The 27,984-nt window shown below is 32.0% G+C and overlaps 1 protein-coding gene across 1 annotated transcript; it reads left to right on the forward strand.

Moving 5' to 3' along the window:
- The first annotated feature begins 3,822 nt into the window (after positions 1 to 3,822).
- On the forward strand, positions 3,823 to 27,589 carry LOC127723124 (uncharacterized). The gene is made up of 9 exons (XM_052229653.1): positions 3,823 to 4,738; positions 6,132 to 6,542; positions 9,583 to 9,679; positions 11,369 to 11,566; positions 13,459 to 13,769; positions 14,836 to 15,000; positions 16,268 to 16,490; positions 18,209 to 21,357; positions 24,342 to 27,589. The coding sequence occupies exons 1-9, from the start codon at positions 3,833 to 3,835 to the stop codon at positions 24,468 to 24,470; spliced, it is 5,589 nt and encodes a 1,862-aa protein (XP_052085613.1). The 5' UTR covers positions 3,823 to 3,832; the 3' UTR covers positions 24,471 to 27,589.
- The last annotated feature ends 395 nt before the right edge of the window (positions 27,590 to 27,984 follow it).

Genomic DNA, 27,984 nt, shown 5'->3' on the forward strand with positions numbered 1-27,984 from the left:
CTCGACTAGTACTTAACCATTTTATACGTGTCTGAACAATACTCGACCAAGTCTTAACCATTCTAGATCAAGTCTGAACCATGCTCAACCTAGTCTGAACCATACTTGACCTAGTCTGAACCTTACTCGACCAAGTCTTAACTAAACCTAGACCTATTTCTGTATCTATCTATTGTATTTCATCAATTTAGGAACTATTCTAAAAAAACAGCTATTTCCCTTAGCTAGAAATTTGAACAACACTTTGAAATCCAAAATGTATTTTAATATGGTATTAAAACCAAAATTTCACAATAAACATAATATAATCATCAACACTTATATATATATATATACACAATGTATATCACCTTTAAAATAAAAATAAAACAAGATGATCAAAGGAAGTGATTTCTAGTCGGATTAAAAAAATATCATGTAATACTTAAAATGAATTTTATATACATGATCATGTTCGCATTGCATTATGTAGGCCTACATCAAAAATACTAAAACTTTCGTCCATTATTCAAATATCTTAAATGGTATTCAAAATATTTCAAATGTTTCAGATATATTTTATGGTTACTGGAAAATTTTCGACACTAACTTAAGCCTGGTATAAATTTATGGTGCCAGTCAAGTTTAGTTAATAACGCAGTGAACATTTTTTTTTAATTTATATAAAGCAACTTAATAAAATTTAAAGATGACACCATTGTTTTGGTAAAACCAAGAATTTAATATTATAGAACTTCCATAGCAATCCTTGATAACCTTAAAAAAGGAATTGTGTTCCAAAGTTGTAGTAAAACATTTAGGTTGATTAATTAAGTTTTGACAAAATAAAAGACATGGCAAACAAGAAGCACCTTTATAATGTTTAATTACCTCAGTACAGGTGTCTTTTACAAGTAAAAAGAAAACCCTTTTTTTCTCTAAACTCATGTATTATTTTTCTAGTGAATTCAAAAGGCCTTGTGATTTAAGTTTTACAGGATGTTGTTTAATTTTCAAAGGATGTTATTTAAAATGTATTACTCTTTGACCAGGAGTGCTTTTTTTAATGAGTTTGTCCCAAGCAGGAGGTATAACTTTATAGTTTACCCCCTAATCTGAAGAACAATATTCATGATTTTAATCTTTTCTTTAATTTTTTATCCCTTTTAGATATATATATATATGCCAAATTATAATAAGAATAAATATATTTCTGATATAAGGTTAAACAATTTCAGTGATTTTATTGGCTGTTGTTACGTCAGTTAAAAAGATAGTGAAAAAAATGAATGTAGGACAGAAAGTCAGAGACAAAAAGTCACGGACAAAAAGTCACAGGACAAAAGTCACAATTCAGTTTTGAGATTATTTTTCTTTGAATAAGAAAACTATTTTTCTTAAACCATTATATATAAAGCAACTTTGTAAAATTAAAATTTATTTAAAAAATATCAATAATGATCAAATAATTGTTAAGAAAACAAAATGTCAAAGTGGCTTGGTACTTAAAGGGCTTCATGGTGCCAAGAAATAAATCCACCATTTTCTACATAAGAAAATGCCTGCACCAAGTCAGGAATATGACAGTTGTTATCCGTTCGTTTGATGTGTTTGAGCTTTTGATTTTGCCATTTGATTAGAGACTTTCCGTTTTGAATTTTCCTCGGTTATTTTGTTATTTACTCTTTGCATGATTAAAATTTTATAAATATTCATTTATCAAGGCTAATGAACAATTTCCTAAACTGTAAAATGAATATATGTAATAAAAAGAAAATATTTCAAGATCTTTCTCATATATATTCAAACAATTATTTGTGACTTTTTGTCATGTGACTTTTTGTCCTATCAAGTTTGTGACTTTCTGTCCGTTTATCAATCAAATATATAACTTCCGTTTGTAACCATGAAACCTATGTAGTTTTTATTTAAGAATTTAGGTGAATTAAGTTTTGTTAAAAAAAACCCATATGGCAAACAAGAAGCACCTTTAAAGGTTTTATTTCCCTCAGTACAGGTGGGTTTTTCAGGTAAAAGAAAATCTTTTTTTTTTTACCAAGACTCAGACTTTCAAATTAGATAATTTGACTATCTTGATTTGATAAATCTGATAATCATGTAAGGATGTAAAAATCTATAAATATATCTTTACTTTATTGTGGCTGTTGTCATGTTGTCATATAAACAGTTAAAATGAAAATAAAGTAGAGGTTATTTGGTCAAGTATGGTTCAGATTGGTCGAGTATTGTTCAGACTTTGGTCAAGTTTGGCTCAGACCTTTGGTCGAGTATGGTTCAGACTGAAAAAAAGGTAGAGAACTGGTCGAGTATTGGTCGAGTTCAAGTCGAGAATGGGTTAAGACTGTTTCAGACTGGTCCAATAATAGTTCAGGCTTTTTTCAATGGCAAAGATAAGGGTCAAGTACATATCAGTACAGTCGAGTATGGTTAAGATTGGGGTCAAATAATATCGAGTAAAATTCCGACCAATTCAGACTGGTCGAGTAAAAATCAGTATAGTCGAATACAGATATAGGCCATTTCAGACTTTTACTGGTTTGTAGTGTAAGTTAAACTCATTGAGAAACGAGTGGACCAATGATTACCAATTGAATGTATTATCAGGAAAATATAGTAAAATTATGCAGCATTTTTTAAAAGTAGGATTCGTGTCCTGCGGGGGGCTACAGTAATACTAACCAAAGTGACTTAAATACATTTACACGCTCTTATAAACTCATAATTTACACGATTTACGAATATTTAGAGGTGAGAGAGAGAATATGTTATCAATCAAAAATTGACTAAAGATAAATATGAAAGAAACTGTTAGTTTTGTAGCTGCTAACAAACGGAGTTCACATTGATTCTATTAGTTAGACTGATAATTTAAACTGACTACACAGGTTGCGCTATGAATTTATAAATATGAAGATGTGGTATAAGTGCCAATGAGACAACTATACATCCAAGTCACAATGTGTAAAAAGTAAACAATTATAGGTCAAAGTACGGCCTTCAACACGGAGCCTTGGCTCACACCGAACAGCAAGCTATAAAGGGCCCCAAAAAGACTAGTGTTAAACAATTCAAACAAGAATACCAACGGTCTAATCTATATAAAAACGAAAAACGAGAAACACTTATGAACCACACCAACAAACGACAACTTACATTGTTTTTTTTTTAAAGTTCAGATATAAAACTCTTTAGCTTTTCCAGGTAAGTGGAAGAACATTAGATAAAATTAAAAATGGACAATAGATATCAAACTAGTCAAACCACTCAATGCAATTATATTGGCATAACAGAATACCAAAAGCATATTACCACATGCACAATACTTTATAAAGGTGTGTCATATAATGATATATTGTGCAATTGGTATATACATATAGCAAACCAACAGTGTAAAAAAATAAGAATTTAAATGTCTTCTTATTTACAATATTTGTCTGAAGTATTAATTGGTCTTTTGTTTCCAGAGGAGAAGGATGATATAATAGACATTTGTGTTCCTGGTAAACACGAATCAATGAATGACCACGTCATAGATGAAAACTTACATGCTGAAATTCATGGAATTCATCATGAAACGAATGGATATGGCAGTGAAGCTTGCTTTGACAAAAGTTCTTTTGCTTCCGAAGAGGACGCAAGTAATCGATGCAATACTGAAAGTACCAGTGAAATAAACTTCAATGAAGGTCCCTCGCATGAAAATGATAAAATAATTTCATTACCAAGTGACGTTGAAGATGTCAAGGATTCGATGAGCTGTGAGAACAATGACGATGAATTACGCCAAATATTCATCACAAAAAATGGTGTGCTTCGGAGGGAAGTCCACAAAATGTTTAAAAGTTTTATAGATGGGGATGAAAGGACATATAGACTATTCAAAATGAAAGATGACGATTTACCAAATCGTTTTCAGGATATAAAAAAACTTCAGTACCCAGTCTTTATTACCGATAAACATTTTTTGTTAATGCTTGATGCTACATTAGGGCCTCCATACTATTTTGATAGACATATTGACGGGAGTTTAAAGTCTGAAATAGAAGGATGGACGGACAATGATGATATGCAAACAATTCTAGATGATGAATTTGATAACGAGTATAGTGATGAAAGTGATAGTGACGAAGAGGAAGAAGAGTTGGATCTACATATAACTCTCGGTGAAAACAAGAGAACTCGTATGAAGAAAATTGATCCGAGGCGAGAAGTGACCTATGAGGTATTCGAAGATATAATTTGGCCTCGCATTATTGGAAAATTTAAAAAGTATAAAGGGAAATATCATCCGTCATTAGTTTGGACAGAAATAATGTCTATTATCAAAGGGTCTTATGAGGCAATTTATGACGGAGGATTTTTGAATAAGAATAGATATTTTGAAATAGGAAAGAAACAAGCACCTGCTTTCATCGATGAGAGAGAAATACTTTACAATTTTTTTCTTGAGTATGAACATATTCGACAAAACAGACAAATGTTCGATCAAACAGATCTAGTCCGAAATTTGTATCAAAGATTTCGCAAGCAAAAAAATCCAAAATGGAAAGTGAATGAAATATATGTTGATGAAGCTCAGGACTTTGCCCAGGCTGAACTGTTTCTACTTATCAAACTTTGTGAAAGTCCACATGGTATGTTTGTGACTGGCGACACAGCTCAAAGTATCATGAAGGGAATATCCTTCCGGTTTAAAGATCTAGTCAGTCTTTTCCACTACGCCAGTAAGGACTTATCAGTGAGTTTTAAATTTAAATTTCAAAATAAAAAAATCCGACAAACTGTTTGATGTAAATTGTATGTCTAGCACTTAGACTTGGGATTCTTTGCCTTAACAAAAAACCGCATCCATTTGATAAATTTTGAAATAAAAAAAATTAATGAAAATGACATTAAAATTCATATATCTTTTTTACGTTTGACAACTTCGCGGAAACATTAAAGTTTTAATGAAATAAGAATTTATGTTAATAAGTTAAAATTATATAGGAACGTCGATTGAGGATAGTAATGCCAGGTGAAAAGAAAATTTATGTTTGGCAGTCCTGTTTATATGGGATGAATACTTAAAATTTATGTTGACTTCTAGATGTCTTTTTGTTGTTCGTGTCGTTAGGTTGTTGTTTCATTGACGTATACCCCAGATCTCCTTTAACTCATATATGTAGTAATCAATGTGGTGCATTGCCAGTGTTGTGACAAATAACACAGTATATGAATAAAAGGAGATGGAGTATACGTCAATATACAGAAATTTCGAGCATTAAGTGCCAGTCTTTGTAAGAATCAGGCAATTTTGAAAAATTTTAAAACATGACCGAAAAAAAACCACCAACTTAACCATCCTATTTTGAAGTAACCCTCGTCCTGAGTTAGAAATGGTAGATCTTTTGTTTCTGCGTGTCTGGTAATTCAAGAAATCTCTAGATAACTTTAGGTAAGAATGATAGCAAATTACAGAGTTAGCTCCCCTTAATTAGTAATTTCTTGTGCATTTCAACCAATTTATATCTTGAAATACCAGAACAGGAAAAGGAGCGAATGTTATATTCATGCACTATTATACATTTTGAACTGAAATTAATGTAAACTTAAGTGTTAAACGTTTCTGTAATGACAATGATAGTTTGATAGAAAATATAGAAATCTGATATGATTATCAACCAAGGAAAAAAAGGAAATGAAATTAATCTATGTATGTGATTGTAAAACTTATGGTTATTCTTAGACAGTATGTTTTTATTTAATTGAAAGTATTGTCTGATATTATATTTTTCATTATATTTCAATTTGTGTTAAAGCCCTTGAATGAAGTCTCTTTGATGCGAAAACAGTAACAAGGAATAATATGCAATTTCTTCCAATCTGAAGGCTAATTGTCTGCAAAAAAATCTAACCTTCTAAAGATATCGGTTTCGGATACGTTCTTTCTTAATATGAATACTAAAGCATAATTTTCCCTATCTCAATTTAAAGTTACCTGCTATCGTTGTCTTTTTAAGAAGCATATGATTGTTATACCAAAACTTTTGAAACATTACCATTATTGACATTGAGACTTTTTTTAAAGTATAAATAGCATACGAGACTTCCAAATAAAGACATTTTAATCTGAGCTTGCAAATTTTTAGGTTAAAACTATCGGCGTTTCTGTTCAACCAGATCGTATATATGAGCTTCCTCACAACTATAGGTCACATTCAGGAATTACAGCTTTGGCCACAAGCGTACTTGACATACTAAAGGACTTGTTTCCCGATTCCTTTGACAGTCTTCCGAATGATCAGTGTCTTTTTAAAGGACCAAAACCAGTTCTTCTTGAGACTGTTTCCTCTAATTGGCTAAGTCTCATATTGTGTGAAAACCATAGAGAAACATCGAAAATTGAATTTGGTGCACATCAAGCGATTTTAGTGGTTAATGATAAAGCACGTAACAACATTCCAGATGAAATGAAAAGTGGACTTGTTCTTACATTATACGAAGCAAAAGGATTAGAATTTGATGATGTTTTGCTTTACAACATATTCACCGATTCAGAGGTAATGATTGTCGTTTTAAGTAATAATTCATTGAATATTGTTAGTCATCTGAGTTTTTCATGATTATTTTGCTTTAAAAAAAGGGGGGTAACACATTTATTTTTCCGTTCTTTTAAAAATTGATTGATTAATAGCACATACATACATTTATTCATGTATATTTTCAACTATGCGTATGAGAGTATAAACATAAGGAGCTGTGATAATGGAAAAACTATTCACCAGCGACCAAAAGACAAAGATGTAAACAACGATAAGGCACTGTGCTTCCTTCAATAATGAGCGAAACCCATGGTGTATAATAAGCTATAAAAAGCTCCGGTAAAATGATACGTATGCACTTATTCAACAATGTATTTCCCGAGATATATAGCAATTAAATTCATCTATCAGGTCTCGGACACCCATAATGCTATACATCCTTGTATAATTTCTTCTCCTTTTCGTAAGAATTCTCAATTCTACAACCGATTTCCGCCCATAGAATCTTAGCAAAATAATCTGGAAACCAATCAGAACTAACTTTTGTTACGTAATTATTTAAAGATGGCGGGTATATCGTATGAAACTAATAGTTTCGCATCGTGATGCGAAGCAATTAGGTCCTCCACAAGGATAAGCTATATCTGCTGCACTCTGACACCCGCCTGGCTGCTCACGATAAAATTTTAATATTTATAAAAAAAAGTAGGAAATCAAGAACAGACGGGTTCAGACAGAAAGCTATCGAAACAGAGAAAACTGTCTACACGTTACGCACGCTGTTCCTACAACCCATAGGATTTAAAAAATAATCTTCGACATTTCCTTCGCAAAACAAAACAAAATGTTAGCAAACACTAACCACTATATAAAAAAATTTAGTATATGTTTTCAATAATGTTCTTATAGCTCTTGGTCATATGCTTAGTAATATCTAGTATATTTGAGGATTAAAACAACATAGCTATATGTGAAAAAACGGATGTCCAACGTTACATTTTTGAACAACTGTTTTAACTCTTTTGTATAGTGATCCTATTTCTTATTCTCTGATCTTCCTGAAACTTGGCGAGAACAACAACATGTGTCGGTTCTTTGTGATAATTAAGTCATTATTTTGTCAAATTTCATTTGACTCGGCGGCTGCATATTAAGCTGGAATAAGAAAAATGTCCAACGACGTTTTTCGTTGACTCAACGACTGAAAGTGTATTTTATATGTAGATATAGCAGAAAATGTCTAAAAATTGTAAGAACGTAATAACATCTACTAATAGTACAAATATTTGCCTCATTGTTCGTGAGTTCAAATATTGTAGATTCTATAAAATCTTCTCTTTACAGTCGTTTTTCAAGCGGTAGTCATATTGTCCAAGTTGATATTTCATTTGTCAAAGCAATTAATGCGGGTTTTTTTACCTGATATTTCAATAAGTTATTTATAATTTATAAAAACAAAAGTTAGATACACAAAGAGTACACAATGCCTAGATTTGTTTTTTATTAACTACATGTTTGGGTCTGAAAGGAATAAAATGCTACGAAACATTACAAAACGGTAGTCATTTTGTCCAAATCGGTGAAAACGTCGAAAAGTCCGAAAAACGATTATTTCCGACGTTGCATGTGCTAAATTTGTTTCAATTAAATGTTCCTGATAATTAAAACAAATCGTTCGGTGAAATTTGGAAAAAGATATTGAAGGCTGTCGAAAAAAGAATAGTGCATATTGACAAACTCGGAACATAGATTCGACACAGATTAAATTTTGATATTTTATAACCATTTTTAGCTCTTAGTGATTTATTGTTGCTAGAGGCAAATGTTTGAATCAGAATGCGAATGATATGTTCAACTTTTGCAAAGACAATTTGGAGACACCAAGACAGTCCTCTATATATTAAAGGCGAATTTTTCGTTATGTTGCGGAAGTACCCTAAAATAGATATAAATCATTTTAAGTCGCCCCTTCAGTAAGGTACATTCACCAAATATAAAGTACAAGTACTCGAAAAGTTTTAGTTCGCGACTTGTCCTGCTACTCATGTTATAACTGTCATACTGAAACTAATTCATGTACTAGCGAAGCCGGACCTTTTCGTCAAAATAAACTGGTGCATGAAACGGAGGTGACTGAAAGACTAATTGCAAAAATCGACGAAAACAGTTTCATTGGAATAATACAACCCGGGATTGTATTACCCGTTTTTACGGACGATCCAGGAGAAGATTTCTAAAATCTAAAAAGTACATCAGACGTTAGAAAACTTAAGCAAGAAACTATAGATGACTGGGGAAATAATTTTGAAGCTGGGGTTCAAATAATTGAAGGGCTGTATTTCGACAAATTGTGTGTCAAGGAAAGTACAATTCATTTCAAATTAATCAAGGGTAAAAAAAATGATTTACTTGCAGATTGTCGAATATATTTGTATTGGGGTTGAATCAAGATATGGAAAATTTACAATGACATTTGATATGCACCATAAAATTTAAGCAGCCTGTGATTAAAGTTTTGTTCTTCTAAAATTATGTTTTAATCTATTTATGGAAAACTGTATATTTAATAATTCCGTCCCATTTTGCCTTCCTACATTATTTACGACAATACAGCATATTAAGGGGAATTAAGGGTAAACATTGTTAATCGATTTCTACAACTTGAGGTAATTCATGGTAAAAATACATCACAAAAATAACAGAGACAGAATCAACCCATAACATATAAAAAAAAAAACGAATGAAACTAACAAATTTAATTAATCGACGTCAAAATTTGAGAAAACACTCTTTGACGTCCCATTTTTGGTGTAACGTCGTGTTGTAGGAACATCGTGCACAACGTTCTAGCTAATTGACTGCGAGACTTCAACAGATGACAATACGAATACTAAACATCCCGGCTACAAATAGACGTACTTACGTACTAATTCAATTCAATGACGGGTCCGCACTGTCATGGATGTGTTCTAGTTATTATAAATTAGTAATAGTCATTTGCTGTACAAATATTGATGTTTTTATTTTAATTCCGTTAACATAGTTGCATATTTTTCAGGCTACAAAGGAATGGAGGGTTGTTTTATCGTTTCTCGAAAAGCTTGTACAGAAAGACTCGCAGAATGAAACAAAACCAACTTTGCAAATTTCAGCAGGTAAAGAAAGAAACGCACTTAACATAAAAATATGTATGTATTTTTAAATATGTAAATACAATGAATACATTTTTACCAAAAAAGGGAAGACAAAAAAGATGAGGATATAAGTCAATAACACAAGCAACTATTATACACACGAAGGGGCGATATAAGCACTCTCCAACAAAGTTTAGCATATTGATTGATTTTAGTTGTTTTGTAGCTATTTAAAGAAAAGATGTCTTTACTATTTAAGCTGTCGCTTTCTTATTCAGAATCTATTGTTCCTTTTTATAGCTTAATTGGGGAATAAAAGCGTTTACCCAATCATATTTTGTATGAATTGTTTCCGCTCTACACACTAAGAAGTATCGCATGGTCTACGCTTTTACCACCCTATAAAACAACAAGTAAAACAGGCAGTCAATTCTTATGATTACATTCTAATGCTGAAACCAGGAAAGTTCGCATTATATCAAGCTTTTTGTTTGTTTTATCTAAATATTTCTTAACATTTCTGGAAATATTGTCACTGAAATAGTTTTGAGTAATTGGTGTATTAAATAATAAAAAAAAATCATCTGCGTGATTTAATTATGTGTGCTTAAAATGTAAGCAATGAATGGAATTAATAATTTATTTAACAAAACATAGCAATGTCAATATTGATTACTTTGGAAAACGTACAAATATGTAGGGCAACCAATTTGGTTTAAACCATTGAGAATAAATATGAATGTAGTATACCGATTAAAGGGGCATTGTCTGTCAAATTCATGTTCACTGACTTGACCAAAATTCTCATACTGTATTTGTAACATACTAAAACGTATATCAAAAATACAAAACATCCAACAGAAACAATAAATAAAGCATGGGCCATCTAGTTATCTATCAAGAAGACCCCCGAAGACTGCGGACAATCATACAACCCGAAATAAACATAACTATCAATATAAATAGATAGCAAGCACTTTCAATCTGATTTTTATAGGTCTGATTTCATGATTAGAATAAAAAAATATATAAATCATCGTTTTTTCCCGTATAAGAATGATTTTTTTTTGTTGGTCGGATCAGTGAACGAAATTGTTATTCCTGTTGACTCTCTTGTTTTACTTTTCAGTGTTAACATATTTTTCTTATTTTTTTTATATGATGAACACATGCGCACCCATCTTCACTTAAGGTCAAATTAAAAGGTTCCATGAATACGGATTCAAATGAGTTAAATTATTGACTTGCAAGCAAACAATACATTAGCGATGGGTTTTTGGGCTCATTTTGACGAAATTGAACCAAATTGACTGCTAATAGCGAAATATTAATTCTATATTCCGCTTTTATAAATGTTTGAAATAAAAAAAAAATAACGGTTTTTTTTCAATTGTTTGTCAAATTCGTAGCTAATGCCCCTTTAAAGGTTGAAATTTCAAAGTCCATGTTCAAACATATAATTTCTTTCAACAATATAGGTTAAACTTATATTGAGCACTATTATCCCGAAACATATATTATTTTGCACGAGATTCAGAGCAAAAACTACAGAAATTACGAGAAGACATAATTCCTTAATAGTTGTACAGTAACCTTTATAAAATAGCACAAATGTGTCATTGCAATGCTAAACAATGCAAGCTTGACTTTAAAGCTTTTAAGATATTTTATATGTAAATTATTTTCAATGGTTTTTTTTAAACATTTCAGATTTACGATCTTTGCCTTTTAATCCGAAACAACACAAAGTATTAAATTCTGAATTAAAGCAGCTATACACAGCAATTACAAGAGCCAGGCAAAATGTTTGGATATTTGATGAAGACAAGGAACAAAGGAGGCCAATATTCGAATACTTCAAGGCTCTTAATCTTGTTGATGTTGTTGCAGAAGATAAGGAAGTGAAATGTTAGATCAGTATTTTGTATATTTTGAAGAAAAAAAAAACACTCATCGTAATCAACCCTGGGTGGGAGAAGGTTGGATAGCACAAACTAAATATAGGGTAGTTGGGATGGTTATGTATCTCTTTTTATGCTTCATAATATATGAAAGTGGTGTAAGCTTAATATGAAATATTACACGTGGATGTCTTATATAATTATTGGATTTGTTTGTTGTGTCGAAAGTTTTATATTGATTGTAGATCTTTGATGGTCTTATTAGTTTGTTCACAACTTTGTAAACTAAGGGTGGTTAAAAGCTTTGTATAGTTTGGAGGCACCTATTAATTGCTAACGACTACATGTTGGCCTTTGGGTGTCCTTTGATTGTTTGTGTCATTGAGTTGATGAATCTTTGGCTTGTAATCTCCTTATACATAAACACTGAATTTCTAGTTAATATCATTGGAAATGAAAACCATTCTATTATAAAATTATATACTCTAACTATTGGAAAATTCAAAACTTGTAGCCAAAGCTGGGCAAGGGTTCAGAGCTTTGCATGAAGGAGATTTATTCCTTGATTAAGGATAACTTCCAGAATTGTGTAACATTAGATTTTCATAACAATATCCGTATTTTTTGCCAGTACCGAAGTACTGGTTACTGGTCTGGTGATACCCTCGGAGACTAACTATCCACCAGCAGAGGTATCGACCCAGTTGCAGAAACAACATTAACGGTACCGACCCTGTTGGAATAACAAAATTGACGGTACCATTTGCACTGTACCAGATGCACATTTCAACTATAAAAATATCTTCAGTGATGCTCGAGGCCAAAGTTATTGAAAATTCAAAACTTATAAATAAACTGAAGAGCTTGTGAATTAAAAAGAAAAAAAGTATAGCCAAAGCCGTGCAAGTAACCATAGCTTTGCAAGAAGGACATTTATTCCTTGATTTAGACTAATTTCCAGAATTGTTTAACAACAAATTTAAATAACACAATATCCGTATTTTTTGCCAGTTCCAAAGTACTGGTTGCTGGGCTGGTGATACCCTCGGGGACTCAATATCCACCAGCAGAGGTATCGACCCAGTTGCAGAAACAACATTAACGGTACCTTTTGTACTGCACCAGGTGCGCATTTCAACAATAAAAGTATCGTCAGTAATGCTCGCAGCCAAAGTAATTGAAAATTCAAAACTTATAAAACAAAATGAAGAGCTAATAAATCAAAAAGGAAAAAAAAGTACAAAAAAAAGCCGTGCAAGTTATCAGAGCTTTGCATGAGGGAGATATATTCCTTAATTCAAAATAAGTTCCAAACCTTTGTAACGGTAAATCTTAATAAGACACTATTTTGATGACAGTACCGAAGTACTGGCTGTTAGACTGGTGATGTTCTCGGGGACTTACAGTCTATGCATCGGTATCGACACAGTGAAAGTAATAAAGTGACAGAGCAAATGATAAAATATAAAAATCATGACACACATTATACATTGTACGTAAAATTTAATATCAGCAGGTAAAGTGGTTTAATCTTGCTCTCCGTACTTTTGATCATTTTTTCGATGCGGTACAGTTTGTTGATACGTTTTTGCTGTCTAATTTTGACTGTCAGTGTCGTCGTTGTGTTAGGTGTTTTTACTGCTCTGGTATTTGTTGTAGGTTCTCTTGTGTGCCGCTTGTGGTCCATTAATTGAGTTTGAGATTTGATAGTTGAGATCATAAAAGACTAGTTAAACCCGCCACATAACTATACACCTGCCTAAGTCGAGAATCTCGTCAACTATTGTCTTACTTTACATCTCAATGGGGTTTTTTTTTTTGTTATAAGGAGGGTTATGTGTTGATGGCGGATCTGTGTTAGTTTCTGTGTAATCAATTCACTGTATTCTGCATTTTCAGCTTTTACAAGAAAGTCTACACCAAGAGAATGGATTGATAAAGGAGAAGAATTCATGAAAGTGAAGATGTATACTCAGGCTGCACAATGTTTTAATACTGCAGGCGATTCAAGAAAGGAGTCCATAGCACATGCGTATCAACATTACAGAATTGCTAGCCTTCAATCTCAAAATAGTCCCCGTAGGAAAAGCGAACTTTATCAAGCAACTTTAAAATTTTTAGAAGCAAGAAAAACCAAGGAGGCCGCAAAATGTCTAGAAATGGCAAAACATTTTGATCTAGCCGCACAATTATATGAAAAAAGACAACAGGTTAGGATAACGGGCAAATCTTTGAAATCGTCGTTTATATAATACCTTCAATTATTGCATCTTTTTACACGTTCATATTTGTACACAGACGAATTTTCACAGTATATACAATTGAAACAAATATGCCAATAACCATATGTATTTTTGAATCACAAGGGCATTTGTAATCAAAACAAACTTTTAAAATCACTCTACAGGCTCTTTTATGTTATCATGATCAAAATACACTTTCGATTTGGACCAGTTTGGCCGTTTATACCTTAAGCATTACCCTCTGTTTTTAGTTTGATAATTTCAGTTCCAGTTTTATTCTTATTCTTATTCTTGAAATAAGTGTTTCTAATTATTGAATCCTGAAATTCGTGATGAAAATTTTTCTCTAAATAGTCTGTTATGTTTTGCCAATTTACTGTCCATCTTGAAGAGAGAAAAAAGAAAGTGATATATCCATCAAGAAATGGCAAATATCATCAAGTGCAACTTATTTAACATTACAACGAGTAAGTTTAATTTCATATTTGTTTGCTCTTTCAATTTGCGTTTCTATTCTAAATCTTAAATACAATTTCAACATTTCACAGCCTATTGTAAAATTTAAACCTATTAGAAATGAATTTTAATGGTTGCATATACATAGTGAACTCTAGATGTATTTGGGGATTTTAAAGTAGTTCTGGTGCTCTCTCAATTGAATTTACCTCACATCTCATTTTTCATATCGCTATGTAGTGGATCGCAAGTGGGGATCTATTGCATTCACCTTCTTCGTCCGTTCGTCCGTTCGTTTGTCCAACAAATATTCCCTTCATAATTTTCTCAGATCTTTATATGCCATTCATAATTATCACTGCATTAAATGATAGCTAAGAGAGATAGTTAGTCTCTTATGAGCTCAAGTTTTTATATCAAAGAGGAAAGGAATAGAGATGTCACATCAAATAGAAACCCAAATAAATCAGCATGAGAAAGTCATTTTCATAAAATGATATTTTTTTATTTTCGTTCAATATATTATATTGTCACTAAGTCATGTTATTAATGTATGCACCTTCTTTTATTTAAATAGTTTGAAAAAGCAGCTGAAATGTATAGAAGAACAAATAAACCACTGGCAAGTTGCGAATATTACGAACTTGCTGGACGTTTCGAAAAATCCATTGATGTACTTCTTGAAAACAAACAGTTTGAAAAAGCTATTCATTCATTAAACAAATATCAAAAAACGATACAGGTGAGAAGCAACATATTTAATACAGGCCTGTGATAAGTTAAATTTCACGCTTGAATACAACATCGCTATCCCTTTATCTTGTTAAATGTTTCAAACGAATTTTATTATTTAAAAAAAAAAAAAAATCTTTATGATTTTTAGAAGATTGGATTATGTAAATACATTTTGTATGGCAAAAACATACTTATATTGTCTATAAACAATAGCAGAGAAGCTGCAAAACCAATTTTCAAGTCTTGAGTTTGACACGACCGGGGTCGTTTCCACGTAATCTACAAATGTACCACTTATGGCGAGCCCGCTTTCACGAGACTACATAGGCAGTCTCAAATAAGAAGAATTATTCTAAATGATTTCAAACTTATGTTTATATATCTTAATAGTAATGCATAAAAGAGAACACATCAAAATGCTTTTCTTTTCTCCGAGAGTTGCTATTCATCTAACGAGTTTTAAAAGTGTATATCAAATTCAAATAAACAGTTTGTACATCTGTCCCTCTCTTCACACATAGATTACAAAATAACAAATAGATATAGGAATACACAGCTTAATTTTACAGATATAACTAGATTCACAAAATATGCCGCAAACAATTAAAATAAAATAAAATACAACTTAACCAGCACGCTGAGTTGGATTTTTAACTTGCTCGATCACAAGGTAACATTGTTCGAACTCCGAGTCGATCAGTCTTTTGCTATAACTCATAAATGACGTGTGTGAAGCAGAATAGCAGCAATTACCAATTTTCAAGTTTTTGCTTTTACACGGCCGGGCATCACACCGACTACATCACGCACTCTAGGCGGGACCGCTACCAAGAGACCACTGAGGCAGTGTCCACTTCGGAAAAAAAAACTTCTTATGATTGCAAACTAATCCAAATATATTTTGAATAGTAATGTTAAAAAGATAAAACACGTCAACATGCTTTTCTTTTTCTATAAGTGTTTGTTTTCATCTAACGATTAGGGGCATCGGTGGCCAAGTGGTGTAAGTAGTCCAACTACTGTATCACTAGCCTGTCAACAATGAGGTTGTCAGTGGTTTTCTCCAGGCACTCCGGCTTCCTCCACCAATAAAAACTGACCGCCACAAAATAGCACATTATTGCTGAAAGTGGCATTAAACATTAATTAATCAATAAAATCATCTGACGAGATTAAAGGTGTATATCACATTCTCACATTTAAATGCGGAATTGTTTTAAGTTCGTACAACTGTCCATCTATGCACACTTCTAGCTACTTTTTTTATGTTTCAGGAAAACCCTGACCCGGAAAAACCAAAACTACGTGATAATCAAACTGAGGACCAAATAAATAGAAATGCAGCTGAGTATTATCATACACAAAAAGACCGCAACGAAATGAAAAAAGCTTTGAATAGAATTCGTGATATTCCTTTCAGGGTGAAGTTCCTGAAAAAAAGATTCGATGGTGAAAATGATTATATAAAGCTTGCAGCATCTATTTATTTGGAAAATGGTAAATATCAAGTTCCGTTTTCTAAACCAGCCATTATTGGAACCTTCTAGTTTTGTCAAACAGTACATTACTGAATTCCAATTGTTAAACCGTATAGAAATATCATAATAACCAGTCTCATTAAAAGAGAGGCGAACGATACCAAAGGGACATTCAAACTCGTAAGTCGAAAATAAACTGACAACGCCATGGCTAAAAAAGGAAAAGACCAACAAACAGTAATACACAAAACACAATATAGAAAACTAAAGACTGAGCAACACGAACCCCACCAAAAACTAAGGGTGATTTCAGGTGCTCCGGAAGGGTAAGCAGATCCTGCTCCACATGTGGCATCCGTTGTGTTGCTCATGTTAGTAGAAACCTGGTAATACGTATAATTCGGTAGGTCACATTCGCGGAAAAGGGGACGGGATTGAAGCTACGACATTTGTAAAACGTACCAAAGTACGCAAATTTGTTTAACAACTTTTAACTTTTATAGATATGAATATTAGTTACATACGAAACAACTGTTTGTTTACATAACACATACATTGACCGATCGAGTTACAGAGGTTCATGGACTATTTGTTTTCCTTTATGTCCCTGAATATTTTGTTTCCAAGTTGAACTACTACTACAGATAGCCAGCTCATTATTTATCGGACATTATGTTTTTATTTATTTATTATTAAGGTAGATGGGGTGTCTAAATTATAATCCATAGAATTTTTTAATAATTTGTCAAAATGTAGTTTATATCATGCTTTTTAAAAAAAAATAATAAAAAGAATAGGTCACGGAGCTTATTTTCATGCTACAGGTTGTGCAAAATTGACAGATTTTGTATAGATTATGCATGGAAAACCCAATTTTCTGCAATAAAACAAAAACTACACCATAGAATTTTGAGATAAAATATGAGAAGATAGCTCTAATAGTATGCTTTCAGATAAGAAAAAGAAAAAATGGGGTCACGGGACCCGTTTTCTTGCTACATAATAAAATAGGTAAATTCCTAACACATTCTTTTGTAAAAGTAACTTTATCTGAATTATCTGCCCTTACATTTGAGTTGCCTCCCCTTATGTTGCAAAGTTGGAAAAAATAGAATCAAACAAAAGTATTCTGTTTTTCTGTAAAATACAACCATAAATATGATAAAATATGTCATTTTCTCTATTGAAATGAAAATTCTTACACATGAATTACCTACTACTCTCAAAATTTGCACCTTTTATTAAAGATCTAGACCGATTGTTTTCTTGTATTTCAAAATTCAAGATGGAGGAAGACACCCTATCTACCTTAAATGCAAATAACCCAACTTCAATAATAACACCATTGACGAGCTAAGAATATTTGGTTGTGCATGTGTAGCATTATGAACTTGTATAAGATGAGATTAATTGAAAGTCTATTTTATGCATTATTTCTTAAAACAAAATACTAATGATTGCAACAAAAAACAAAAATTGATGCTTGTATAAAGTAAATGCTTAGCAAAAGGAGCCTAGACCATTGAAACTAAGTGATATACATGAACTTTTCAATTTACAATATAATGTATTGAATGCAAAACGTGTTAGAGTAAAAAGTATTTAAATTACAATAAGACCATATCGATAATTTAAATCACTGACGTGAATGTTTGACCACAAACTTATAATTTTGATTGATAGCTATGATATATCTGTTGATGAAACTATTTCAAATAGCATTTCAATTACTTCTAGGACAGACAAGAAAAGCGGCTAGTCTATATGTTGACTACGGTTATACACAGGAAGCACTTCCGTTGTTTAGAAAAGACAAAGAAACATATATGATAGGCAGATGTTTATATTTAGATTCTCTCATAAACATTTCCATTAGACCTGATGGAAGTGCTATATGTACTTACAGTACGAGTCTGAAGGAGATGACAGTACAGTTAGAAGAAGCAATTAATTACTTCAATAAATGCCGAAACAAGTACAGGGACCGGAAATGCAATTATGGAGAAATAACTGACGATATCGGTAAATCAAACATGCTTCTTGCAAGGCTAACTGGCCAGCAAAGATTTATTGGAACTGCTTTCAATTGCTTTGTCAAAAGAAAGCCGCATTCAAATGAAGTAGGAAAATTGGAGTGTCTTAGTTGGATGATCAATAATTCCAACTTAAAAATAGACTCCAACTTATCCAAAGTTGTGATAGGAATGGAAAACTTCTTTAAAATCTTTTCAATCTTAGTCCCATCAAAACCTTCAACAAATTTCACAGAACGGATAAAGGATCAGTTTTTGAGGGATTATGGAATAGAAACTGAAATAGGGACTTCTTTTTACAACCCTATTTACAAACCTCGTATTCTTGAAGTTCTGATAAATGTTCGAGATTCAATAACTCGCAAAACTGTTAAAACAGTAGTTGATGATATACCTGCTATTCATGAAATGATTGTTGGAGACCTTTTAACAAAATGCAAAGTATGGTTTTGTAGAATAAGAAAAACAATTGAGGAAGAACGACAAAAACTGAAAACATTGTCTAAACCGACTGTAAAATCACAAAACTTTAGAGATAGGTCTCCGAAAGTCAGTATACCTAAAGTTTCTTTCACTCATAGTGAATTTTTGCAGCTCATTCGTTTGGACATGCACAATGTTAAGCTGGAACAAATTTTAAATGAGTGTAATACAAAGCTAGATCTGAACAGGGAGCAAAACCTTATTTTGAATCAGTCTGAACAAAGAAGTTTTCAATTTTTCAAATGCAGAAGACTAATGGAAGATTTGATTCATACTGTACCGCATATCAGTAATACAAAATCAGACTTGTTCGAAACCTTGAATGATGTACGATCCCAAATGGAAATTTACTTTAAATTGGAATTGGAATCTTCTAAAAAGAGACAGAAAAGTGTCGCTCGAATGTTCGAATTAATTTTCTTCAAAAAGATATTTGGTCTTCAACAGAATGTGAATGACAGTCTGACAAATCTCGAGAGTACAGTCTTGCAGGAGAGGAAGAAAAATACTTTAAGTCGACAGAAAGCTTATAGTTGTGGCTTCATCTCAAAAACAAATGTACAATATCCATTTGCGTTGTCCGTTGTTCGTTCTTTTAAGGAAAGTCTTGATTGTTTAAAGTTTCACCACAATCCATCCAAAGCCTTGAAAAAGTTTAGTATTTTTATTGGGAGGATGAATATACAACAAACAGAGGAAACAATACCAGAATTGACATTACTTTTAATATGGGTTAGATATTTCACTTTAGTTGGTCTTAGTATGCAATCGAAATTTTGCGGAAAGAAATGTAATTTTGTTATTCCATCGTCATATATCATTACTTCAAAATTCGTCGAGCGAAGTGTTTTTCATTCAAAAACATGGACAACTGAAGCAATAATTTGCGCATGCAAAGTAGTGTCAATAAGTGGCGATATATCAGTTCTTTTAGAAAAAAATATCGAGATATTGGCCGGAATTAGAGGAAATATCAATATCATAAGTATAGTTTTTAGACGTCTTGATGAATATCTCCAATTACAGAATTCGTCCGAACAATTAATGAAAGACGATGAAGCTCTGTCGTCAATAATTGACATGGCTGAAGATGTTATATCATTGAGTATGGTATACATCATTAATATGGGAGAAAGCATGTCATACAACCTGGAACCATTTCTTCTTAAGGAATTTGCGCTTTTAAGATGTAATGAAAAATATCCCAAAAACATTTCTGAAGCTATACATGGAATACAGACTTCCTCTGGCATAGCAGATATCTGCATTTGTGTAAACAATTTTTTAAAGCAAAAAGGGGATAGCTTGATAAAATATGCATGGGATAATCAAAAGAAATGTATTTCAAAAGAACAAATTGAGTCTGTATTTAATACTAGAGGGAGTTTTTTCCTTCCACAAACTATAAGAATTTTATCAGATCCCACTTTGTCTGCTAGAGAGACAAACGAAGAAATCCAAACAATACAACCAGAAATTGAAATCGACGAGGAAGAAATCAGAACAGTTCGTGAAGTTCATCTTACTGTTGAAAAGAAAAAAAATGAACATTTCAGTTTGCAGTCATTGCAGGCTAAGGAAAACCTTCATTCTAAAGTTAATGTTGGGTATGACGAATTTTTAGAGGATCCCTTGTTTTCTATCGTATCTGTAAATGAAGCAGTCTGTGATGTTTGTGGCTGTACTTTTGAAGGTATCGGTGACGACGAGGCAGGAGACGGTGCTGGAATAAATACAAATCTTGAGCGTGTTCCTGACAGTCCTTCATCATCAACAGTATCAGTGAGTTTGAAATCAGTAGCAAGGTCTCTGTCTTCCACAACGGAGGAACATTTACCAGAAGCAACATCAGCAAAAGCTCAATCTCGCATACTGAATGAACAACTTGTCGATTTCACTTCAAGTCATTCCCTTCGAAATATGTCACAGAGATCAATTTCGTTGGAATCAGAGGAGAATAAACATTTTGTAAGGTCTTTGTCATCGACCTCTGATGATCAAGCACAATTGACATTGCAATCATTCGAAGAACATGCCGTATCCCTTTCTCATGAGACAAAAATGAATGAGGTACAGATATTTTATGAAGATTATAAGAAGTATATAAAACCCGGTCTAGAAAAAGTTCGTCTGTTCATAACAAAATACGAATTGTCTTCCGGCGATATAAGTGAAAGGTATGGGGAAGATGAAATCAGAATAAGCGAACTGCTTACACGTTTTGAGGAATGTAACACAGATTTATCTGATATGATAAAATCAAAACAATGGAAGACAACAAAAGCTGTAAAGAAAAAGTTGCAACAACTTGTACAGCTTAAATCTAAATTAAGAGACAGCGTGAAAGAATTATCCAGTGTAAAGCTTAAGGTATGTAACATATTATTTTACATTGTATGCATCATTAGGACATCTCCTTTTATTCATATTTGTGTTTTTGTGTTTTTGTGTTTTACTGTGAATGATATTGTGGACAGACATTTACTTTCATTCTGTCGATGTTCTATTTATGCATAAACTGTCAATTGACAATTATATTTATTTTATTTTTAGGAAAAATAGATAGTCCAAAATTTTTAGTTGTCTTGACTGAGCTATACATTTCAGTATTAACTTATAATAACTTAGTATAACCATATTTCATTATTACTCGAACATTGTTATTTACATTGCATACTGAAGTACATATACCTGCCTGGTAAAACGTTGTGACATGACAATCTTGATTTTAAGGTTACTTTTGCAATTTAAAGAGTTGCGATTGTCCGACGTTATTTTGAAGATATTTAAAACAGTTAATAAAACGCTTTATATTGTAGTGTTTGTTTAATAAAAGACAATCAAAAGTAGTCATTATTTAATTAAAAATAATAACTGAATAATTGTAAAATAATATTGAAATGTCTAATTTTTTCTTGTATTTGCTGAGGTAAAACATTATAACTGATAATCATTTTATACAAAATTATTTTCCCTTAAATTTTTTTCCCTTAAATTTTTCAACATAAACTGACATGACATATGAATCTTTATCATAATTAAAAGACAATATGTGTATATTGAATGGATAGTTGATAATGAACACACCAGCCTGCTCTAAATCTTAGTTGAAGAAAATAAGTAGATTTTGGAAAATTATTCCATGTTAGGGTCTATGTTTAACACTCTAAAAATTGGTATAAGAAAGAGCTAGCTTTTGTATGTTCACGAGTTATTTTTTTTTAACTTTTTGTTTATCGAAATACAGCTAAGAATAACATTTAAAAAAATATCAGTATAACAAGCTTCTAATGCAATTCTCTCGATAAATAATGAAAAAAGGCAATATGCATTTGCATGAATATTTAATATAACATGGTTTAACAGATAATTTCTTTTAATATATGACTGTAGTTTCATTTTTTTTTTAATGTATGGCTACCGACTTTAAAAAGCTTTTGGTTGTGTTACCTATAATATTATCATTAGAAGAGTTAGTTTTCTATGTTAGCGTTTCACCAGTTAGCATATTGTGTATTCTTTTTACATTTGACCATTTTCTATGCATGATATGTCTTAATTATAAGAGCTTCCAATTGCCATGAAACGAACTGATACCATTATGTTTATATCTCAAGAATATATTAAAAGGTCTTCACATGTTTTATTGAGTTCAAAATTATCGAAAAGATTTTCGTGAAATAGACTTCCAACGACATTGTATTTGTCTTCTGTCGGATCACGAATGAGGAACATAGAAAAAAAAATTGTCTGTCTATCTTTACTCTTCAGATACCGTTTGCCTTAAAGCTTTCATACTTGGTAAGATTGTTTGTCAGGATGTGTAATTGACTATGCTATATAACACAAGATGATGTGGAAAACATTTTTTTAGAATGACTATTTTTTTTTACTTATTTGAGCAATATGACACATTGTGAATGCTATTTATTTGCGATCATTATGTACGACAGCCCTCATCAGAGTCTAAAGCATTTTTTTGGATTGATTTTTTTTTACTTATTTTATCATATGGCACGTTGTGAATGCTACTTATTTGCCATCATATGTACGACAGCCCTCATCAGAGTTTGATTTTGTTTTACTTATTTGAGCATTATGACACCTTGTGAATGCTACTTATTTGCCATCATATGTCCGACAGACCTCATCGGAGTCTAAAAACATACATCTGAATGTGTCTGTTTTATTTAGCTCTATGTTAATAGATTTATCAAATGTGTCATTCGTTTCTCATATCTACATCTTCATCACCGTATTTATATGGTCATTTATCGAAAAAGGTATTGTACTTTGACCGTTAAACCTGGTTTATGTATTATCATAACAATCACTCGGAGCAGTTCAGTATAACTTACGATTAATTTTACTCGAATGGTTTATTTTTTTTTAAAGCTACAGAGTCTAAAAGCCATATCAAAATGTTTTGATATAAAATTAGGAGATGTGGTATCATTGCCAATTGGACAACTCTCCACCAGACACCAAACAACGTAGAAGTTAACAACTATAGGTCACTGTACGGCCTTCAACAATGATCAAAACCCATACCACAAACATGTCAACTATAGAAGGCCCCGAACTGATGATTGTAAAACAATTCTAACGAGAAAACAAACGGCCTGATTTATGTACAAAGCAATAAACGAAAAACAAATATGGTATACAGCTACAAACATCACCCACTGAATTACAGGCTCCTGAATTTGGACAGGCACCTACAGAATGTGTCGGGGTAAAAGCTCACCAGTGACGAAAATATTAAGTGCATTCAACGTGTGAAAAATCCAAAGTATCGGCAAACAAGAAGTATGTTTCTGACAGATCCAAAAAGTCTTCGGACATTACAACTCATCGTCAAAGCTACTTACATTCTGCACAGTAGTACTTTGGAAAAGTGTGATTAAAATATTTGTTAAACGAACGAGCCGACGATCAGAGGAACGGACGGACAAGATGATTGCAATCTAGCACTCATTAGGGTGGGAGTATCATTAGTTCAATAATTCATTGATGGTTGACTTTAAAATATGTAATAGATCACTCAATCCAATTCCATAAATTGCTGCCAAAATTGTTAAGAATAAAATTTTCGACTGCAACTACCATAATTTTAGTTCAGTACTCATTTCCGCTGAATTGACAGGGTCAATTGGAAACTTGAACTTCATGATCACTCGAGGTCAACTTAAAACAATATGTCCAATGACTACGTTGTTAACCTAAATCTTAAATAGAATAAATAATCAGGTGACTGGTACAGTCTCTTTAGAGTTTACAGATAATCTACCTCTTTCCGCGAGTTACTATCTATCATTCGTTTCTTATCATATCAATCTTTTTTAATGTTTCAGACCGATATTGCGGAACCACACAACGATATAGTTGAATTAGAATACAAACCGCAGAACGAAAAGAAAAAACGAAGAAATGAAGGGAGAGGAAAGAAGGATTCGCGCAAATTTGACGTGAATGTTGTTTAGTACTCTTCAAGGTCATATAAAATGATGACCGATTTAGTCTTTTGTCAAACTGTGAAATGAACTTTATGTGAAGGATACATCATACAGATCCAGGCGCCGCGATATTTTTAATTTTATGAATACTAGTTTATAATCTTTCTTTTTTATTACTTAGTGTTCATGACATGTAATATGAGAGAGGTCTTTTTGTATAATCATGGTAGTCAGTCATTTAGTATTGTTTTTCCACTGCAAATGATGCCACTGAAGTGGAGGTTTAAGTATATCATTAACAAGTTGTACATATCTTAATATTCAGAGGATAATATAGGCTTATATCAATTTCAAACTTTTGGATTTTGCTGCTTTGTTTCGTTTGAAAGTTTACTTTTCTTGTACCTTCAATATTTGGTTTCTTTGACACTTCAACATTCAAAATTTCTCTTCGAGGATCTTTTTGGATTATACATCATTTAGAAAATAGATAAAATTTGGGAGACTTAAGGTTTGTAAATACTTGAAAAGCTTTATAAACATACAAAAACAGAACCATATTAAGTATTCTTTGTAACCGGATGTTATGAATAAAGTTTTTTTGTAAAATTTACATAAATTATCTGTTAATAATTATTATATAGGTTATAAATCGTGGTTAATGACAACAAGGCAGCCAAAACTAAGTTACACACTTCACATTTTGTATTTGCACCACATATTCACTCTGTGTGTCCGATATGTTGACAGTTGACGGTATTATCGGACGTCTGACTTTTATCATGTTTACTATTGGCTATATATGTTTACACAATTGCAGTTAGTAGGGTATAGATAATTACAATATACACATTTCCACATAAAAAAACATCTTTTGCATTTTGTTAAATTCAGTCAGCCAGCACCTGTGCTTTATTTACACTTCAAAATAAAAATAAGGAGATGTGGTATGATTGCCAATGAGACAACTATCCACCAAAGTTCAAATGAAATGGATTTGAGCAATTATAGGCAACAGTACGGCCTTTAACAATGAGAAAACCCCATACCGTATAGTCGGCTATAAAAGTCCCCGACATGAAAAATATGAAATAATTCAATTGAGAAAACTAACGGCTTAATTTATAACAAAACAATTTACGAAAAACAAAGTCCATTTATTTATTACACGTGCGCTTATAAATATGTAATTAACTTCCCGTTCGGTTGTTCAAAGTGGGAGACCAATTTATATCAGTTAAATAAAGCATACACATAGATGTGTACTTTGATAATTCAATTTTTGACAATCGTATGTTTTAAATAACAACTCTAAACTGATGAATAGTTACACGTTATAAATAATTACTGCCCTTTCCATAAAAGGTTTTGAAATTAATTGAAATCAGGATGTGCTTACCTTTCCAGAGCACATGAGATTACCCCAGTCTTTCATGGTGTTCGTGTTGCTCAGTTTTTAGTTTTCTAACAGTGATGTCGTTATCTCTTCGACTAATGAGCTTTAAATGTTCTCATGGTATCTTCTACCTCTTTTTTTTATTTTCATTTTGATTACTAACTATCCAATTCAGATTTTTCGAAAACATTATAAAACATTATGCACATGTTTTGCGTATTCCATTATGCTTAGGGTATGATTAATGGTGTCTGAGCATCAAATTATCACACAAAATAAAATACGACTCTTGATTAAAATGTCACAAGAACAAAGTCAAAAGTCAAAACAACTATGAATAGACACACATTTGAGAACATTTTTAGTTTCCGAATGAAATCTAGAATCGTGTCCCTAATTTGTTCTATACTTAGATTAATGATATTGTCACTTTTGTCAATGCGTCCTGTTCCCTTTTAAAATCATTTTTTGACCTTGAATTTTGACCTGAGATCAAATTCTATTTTCTGGCTTAAATTCATGTTTGAGCAATAAACCTTGGTTATCGTCATATCATATTCGGTCTGCAATTGTATGACCTTAGGTTGATATTTTTCATTCCTTTTAACCTGAGGATAAAATATATATGTCATTGCGCGCCTTTCATGAAAACCAGTTGGCAGCATAATTTAATATGCATACTTACCTTGCTTTTCAAACATCATGTCCTTGGACCAACCAGAAGATATTAATTCCTAAGCCACGTGTTGAGTGCACCAAAACTAATAAATTTATACTATATCATTATCATTGTATTCGTCATTGGTCTAATTCATTGTCATCACAACCGATATCAAACCAGTTGACTGCATGAAAGAATTGTCGCTCATTTTAGCATGTCTTGCATTTTAACATGTAATTGATTTTAATACTCAAAACTATCATAAATGATGACAAGTATATACAAAATTATAGATTGTATGGTGATCGATACTTAATAATTTGAATACAAGGAGACGTGGTATAACACTATTCATAAAGAGACTAAAAGACGTTAATATTAGCAACTATGGATGTAACATGTGTAATATATGACACCAGACATTGCAAAGTAACAAATTTTAAATAGGAATGTTTTGAATTTGCGCGAAGTCAGACTGGAGTTTGTTATATTTTTGAATATTTGTTTTAAATAGATCATGTTCGACAGCTACTTTTGCTTGCTACAAACATGGAAGTACTCTCTTGTCAATATAATACTCCGATGCATGCGGGAAAGAAAATCAATTAAGATTCAATCAGATTCATTGGTGTTTTCTTATCGTCCAGTGACGTACCGGAAAGTTTTAAGATAACATCACAAGATGCATTGCTTAAATTCGCTATTGTCCATTTGGCTGATATAAGCTTTAACTTAAGTATTAATTGATACAATGGAATTTAACAAAGACCTCAAATTACGTTTAAAGTAATATACGTTTTATGTGGGTTTTTTTTAACGTAATCTTATACATACATTCGTAATGTACTTTTAATGTGTTTTTCATGTAACAATTTTCTTTTATGTTATTTTAGTGTTAATGTGAACAACATTAATTGTAATAGCCACTGGCTTTGTATTTTTTTCTGTTGAAAATCCTAATAAATTTATCAATCATATTTTTACTTGATGTTATGTTTAGAATTTCATTTAAAAATTACCAATGAATTCATTCGCAACTTGTAAAGAATTGGGGTGATCAAGAGCGTGTTAATATAGTATAGAATCTAGTCTGGTATATTGTTGTCCTTTAGACTCCTTTCATTTTGATTAACAATAAAGTCGGGTATGATACATCTCTCATATATAGCAATATATATCTAGTTATTTTTTGATTTTTGATTTTGTATTTAATCATTCTTGTCATTGCATAGTTACTGCATGCCAGTGCATGGGATATGAATTCAAGTACAGCGACGGTATTAGAGTATAGGACGGTACGATTTCATATAAGCAGGTTAAGTACTTTGAGCTTGTTTTTAACCATGTTAACTGCGAACAGTCTTGTTTTGTTTTTCCTTTTAAGCTTGTAATTGGTTTTTTTTTTACCAATCATTTCGTTAATTTGGAGTGAAGTGCTTTTCATGTACTGATTTTACAGCATTTCTTTTGCGTAGAGGTTAAAC

Source organism: Mytilus californianus, unplaced genomic scaffold (genome assembly GCF_021869535.1).
Source record: "Mytilus californianus isolate M0D057914Y unplaced genomic scaffold, xbMytCali1.0.p SCAF_1, whole genome shotgun sequence".
Taxonomy (NCBI): Eukaryota; Metazoa; Mollusca; class Bivalvia; order Mytilida; family Mytilidae; genus Mytilus; species Mytilus californianus.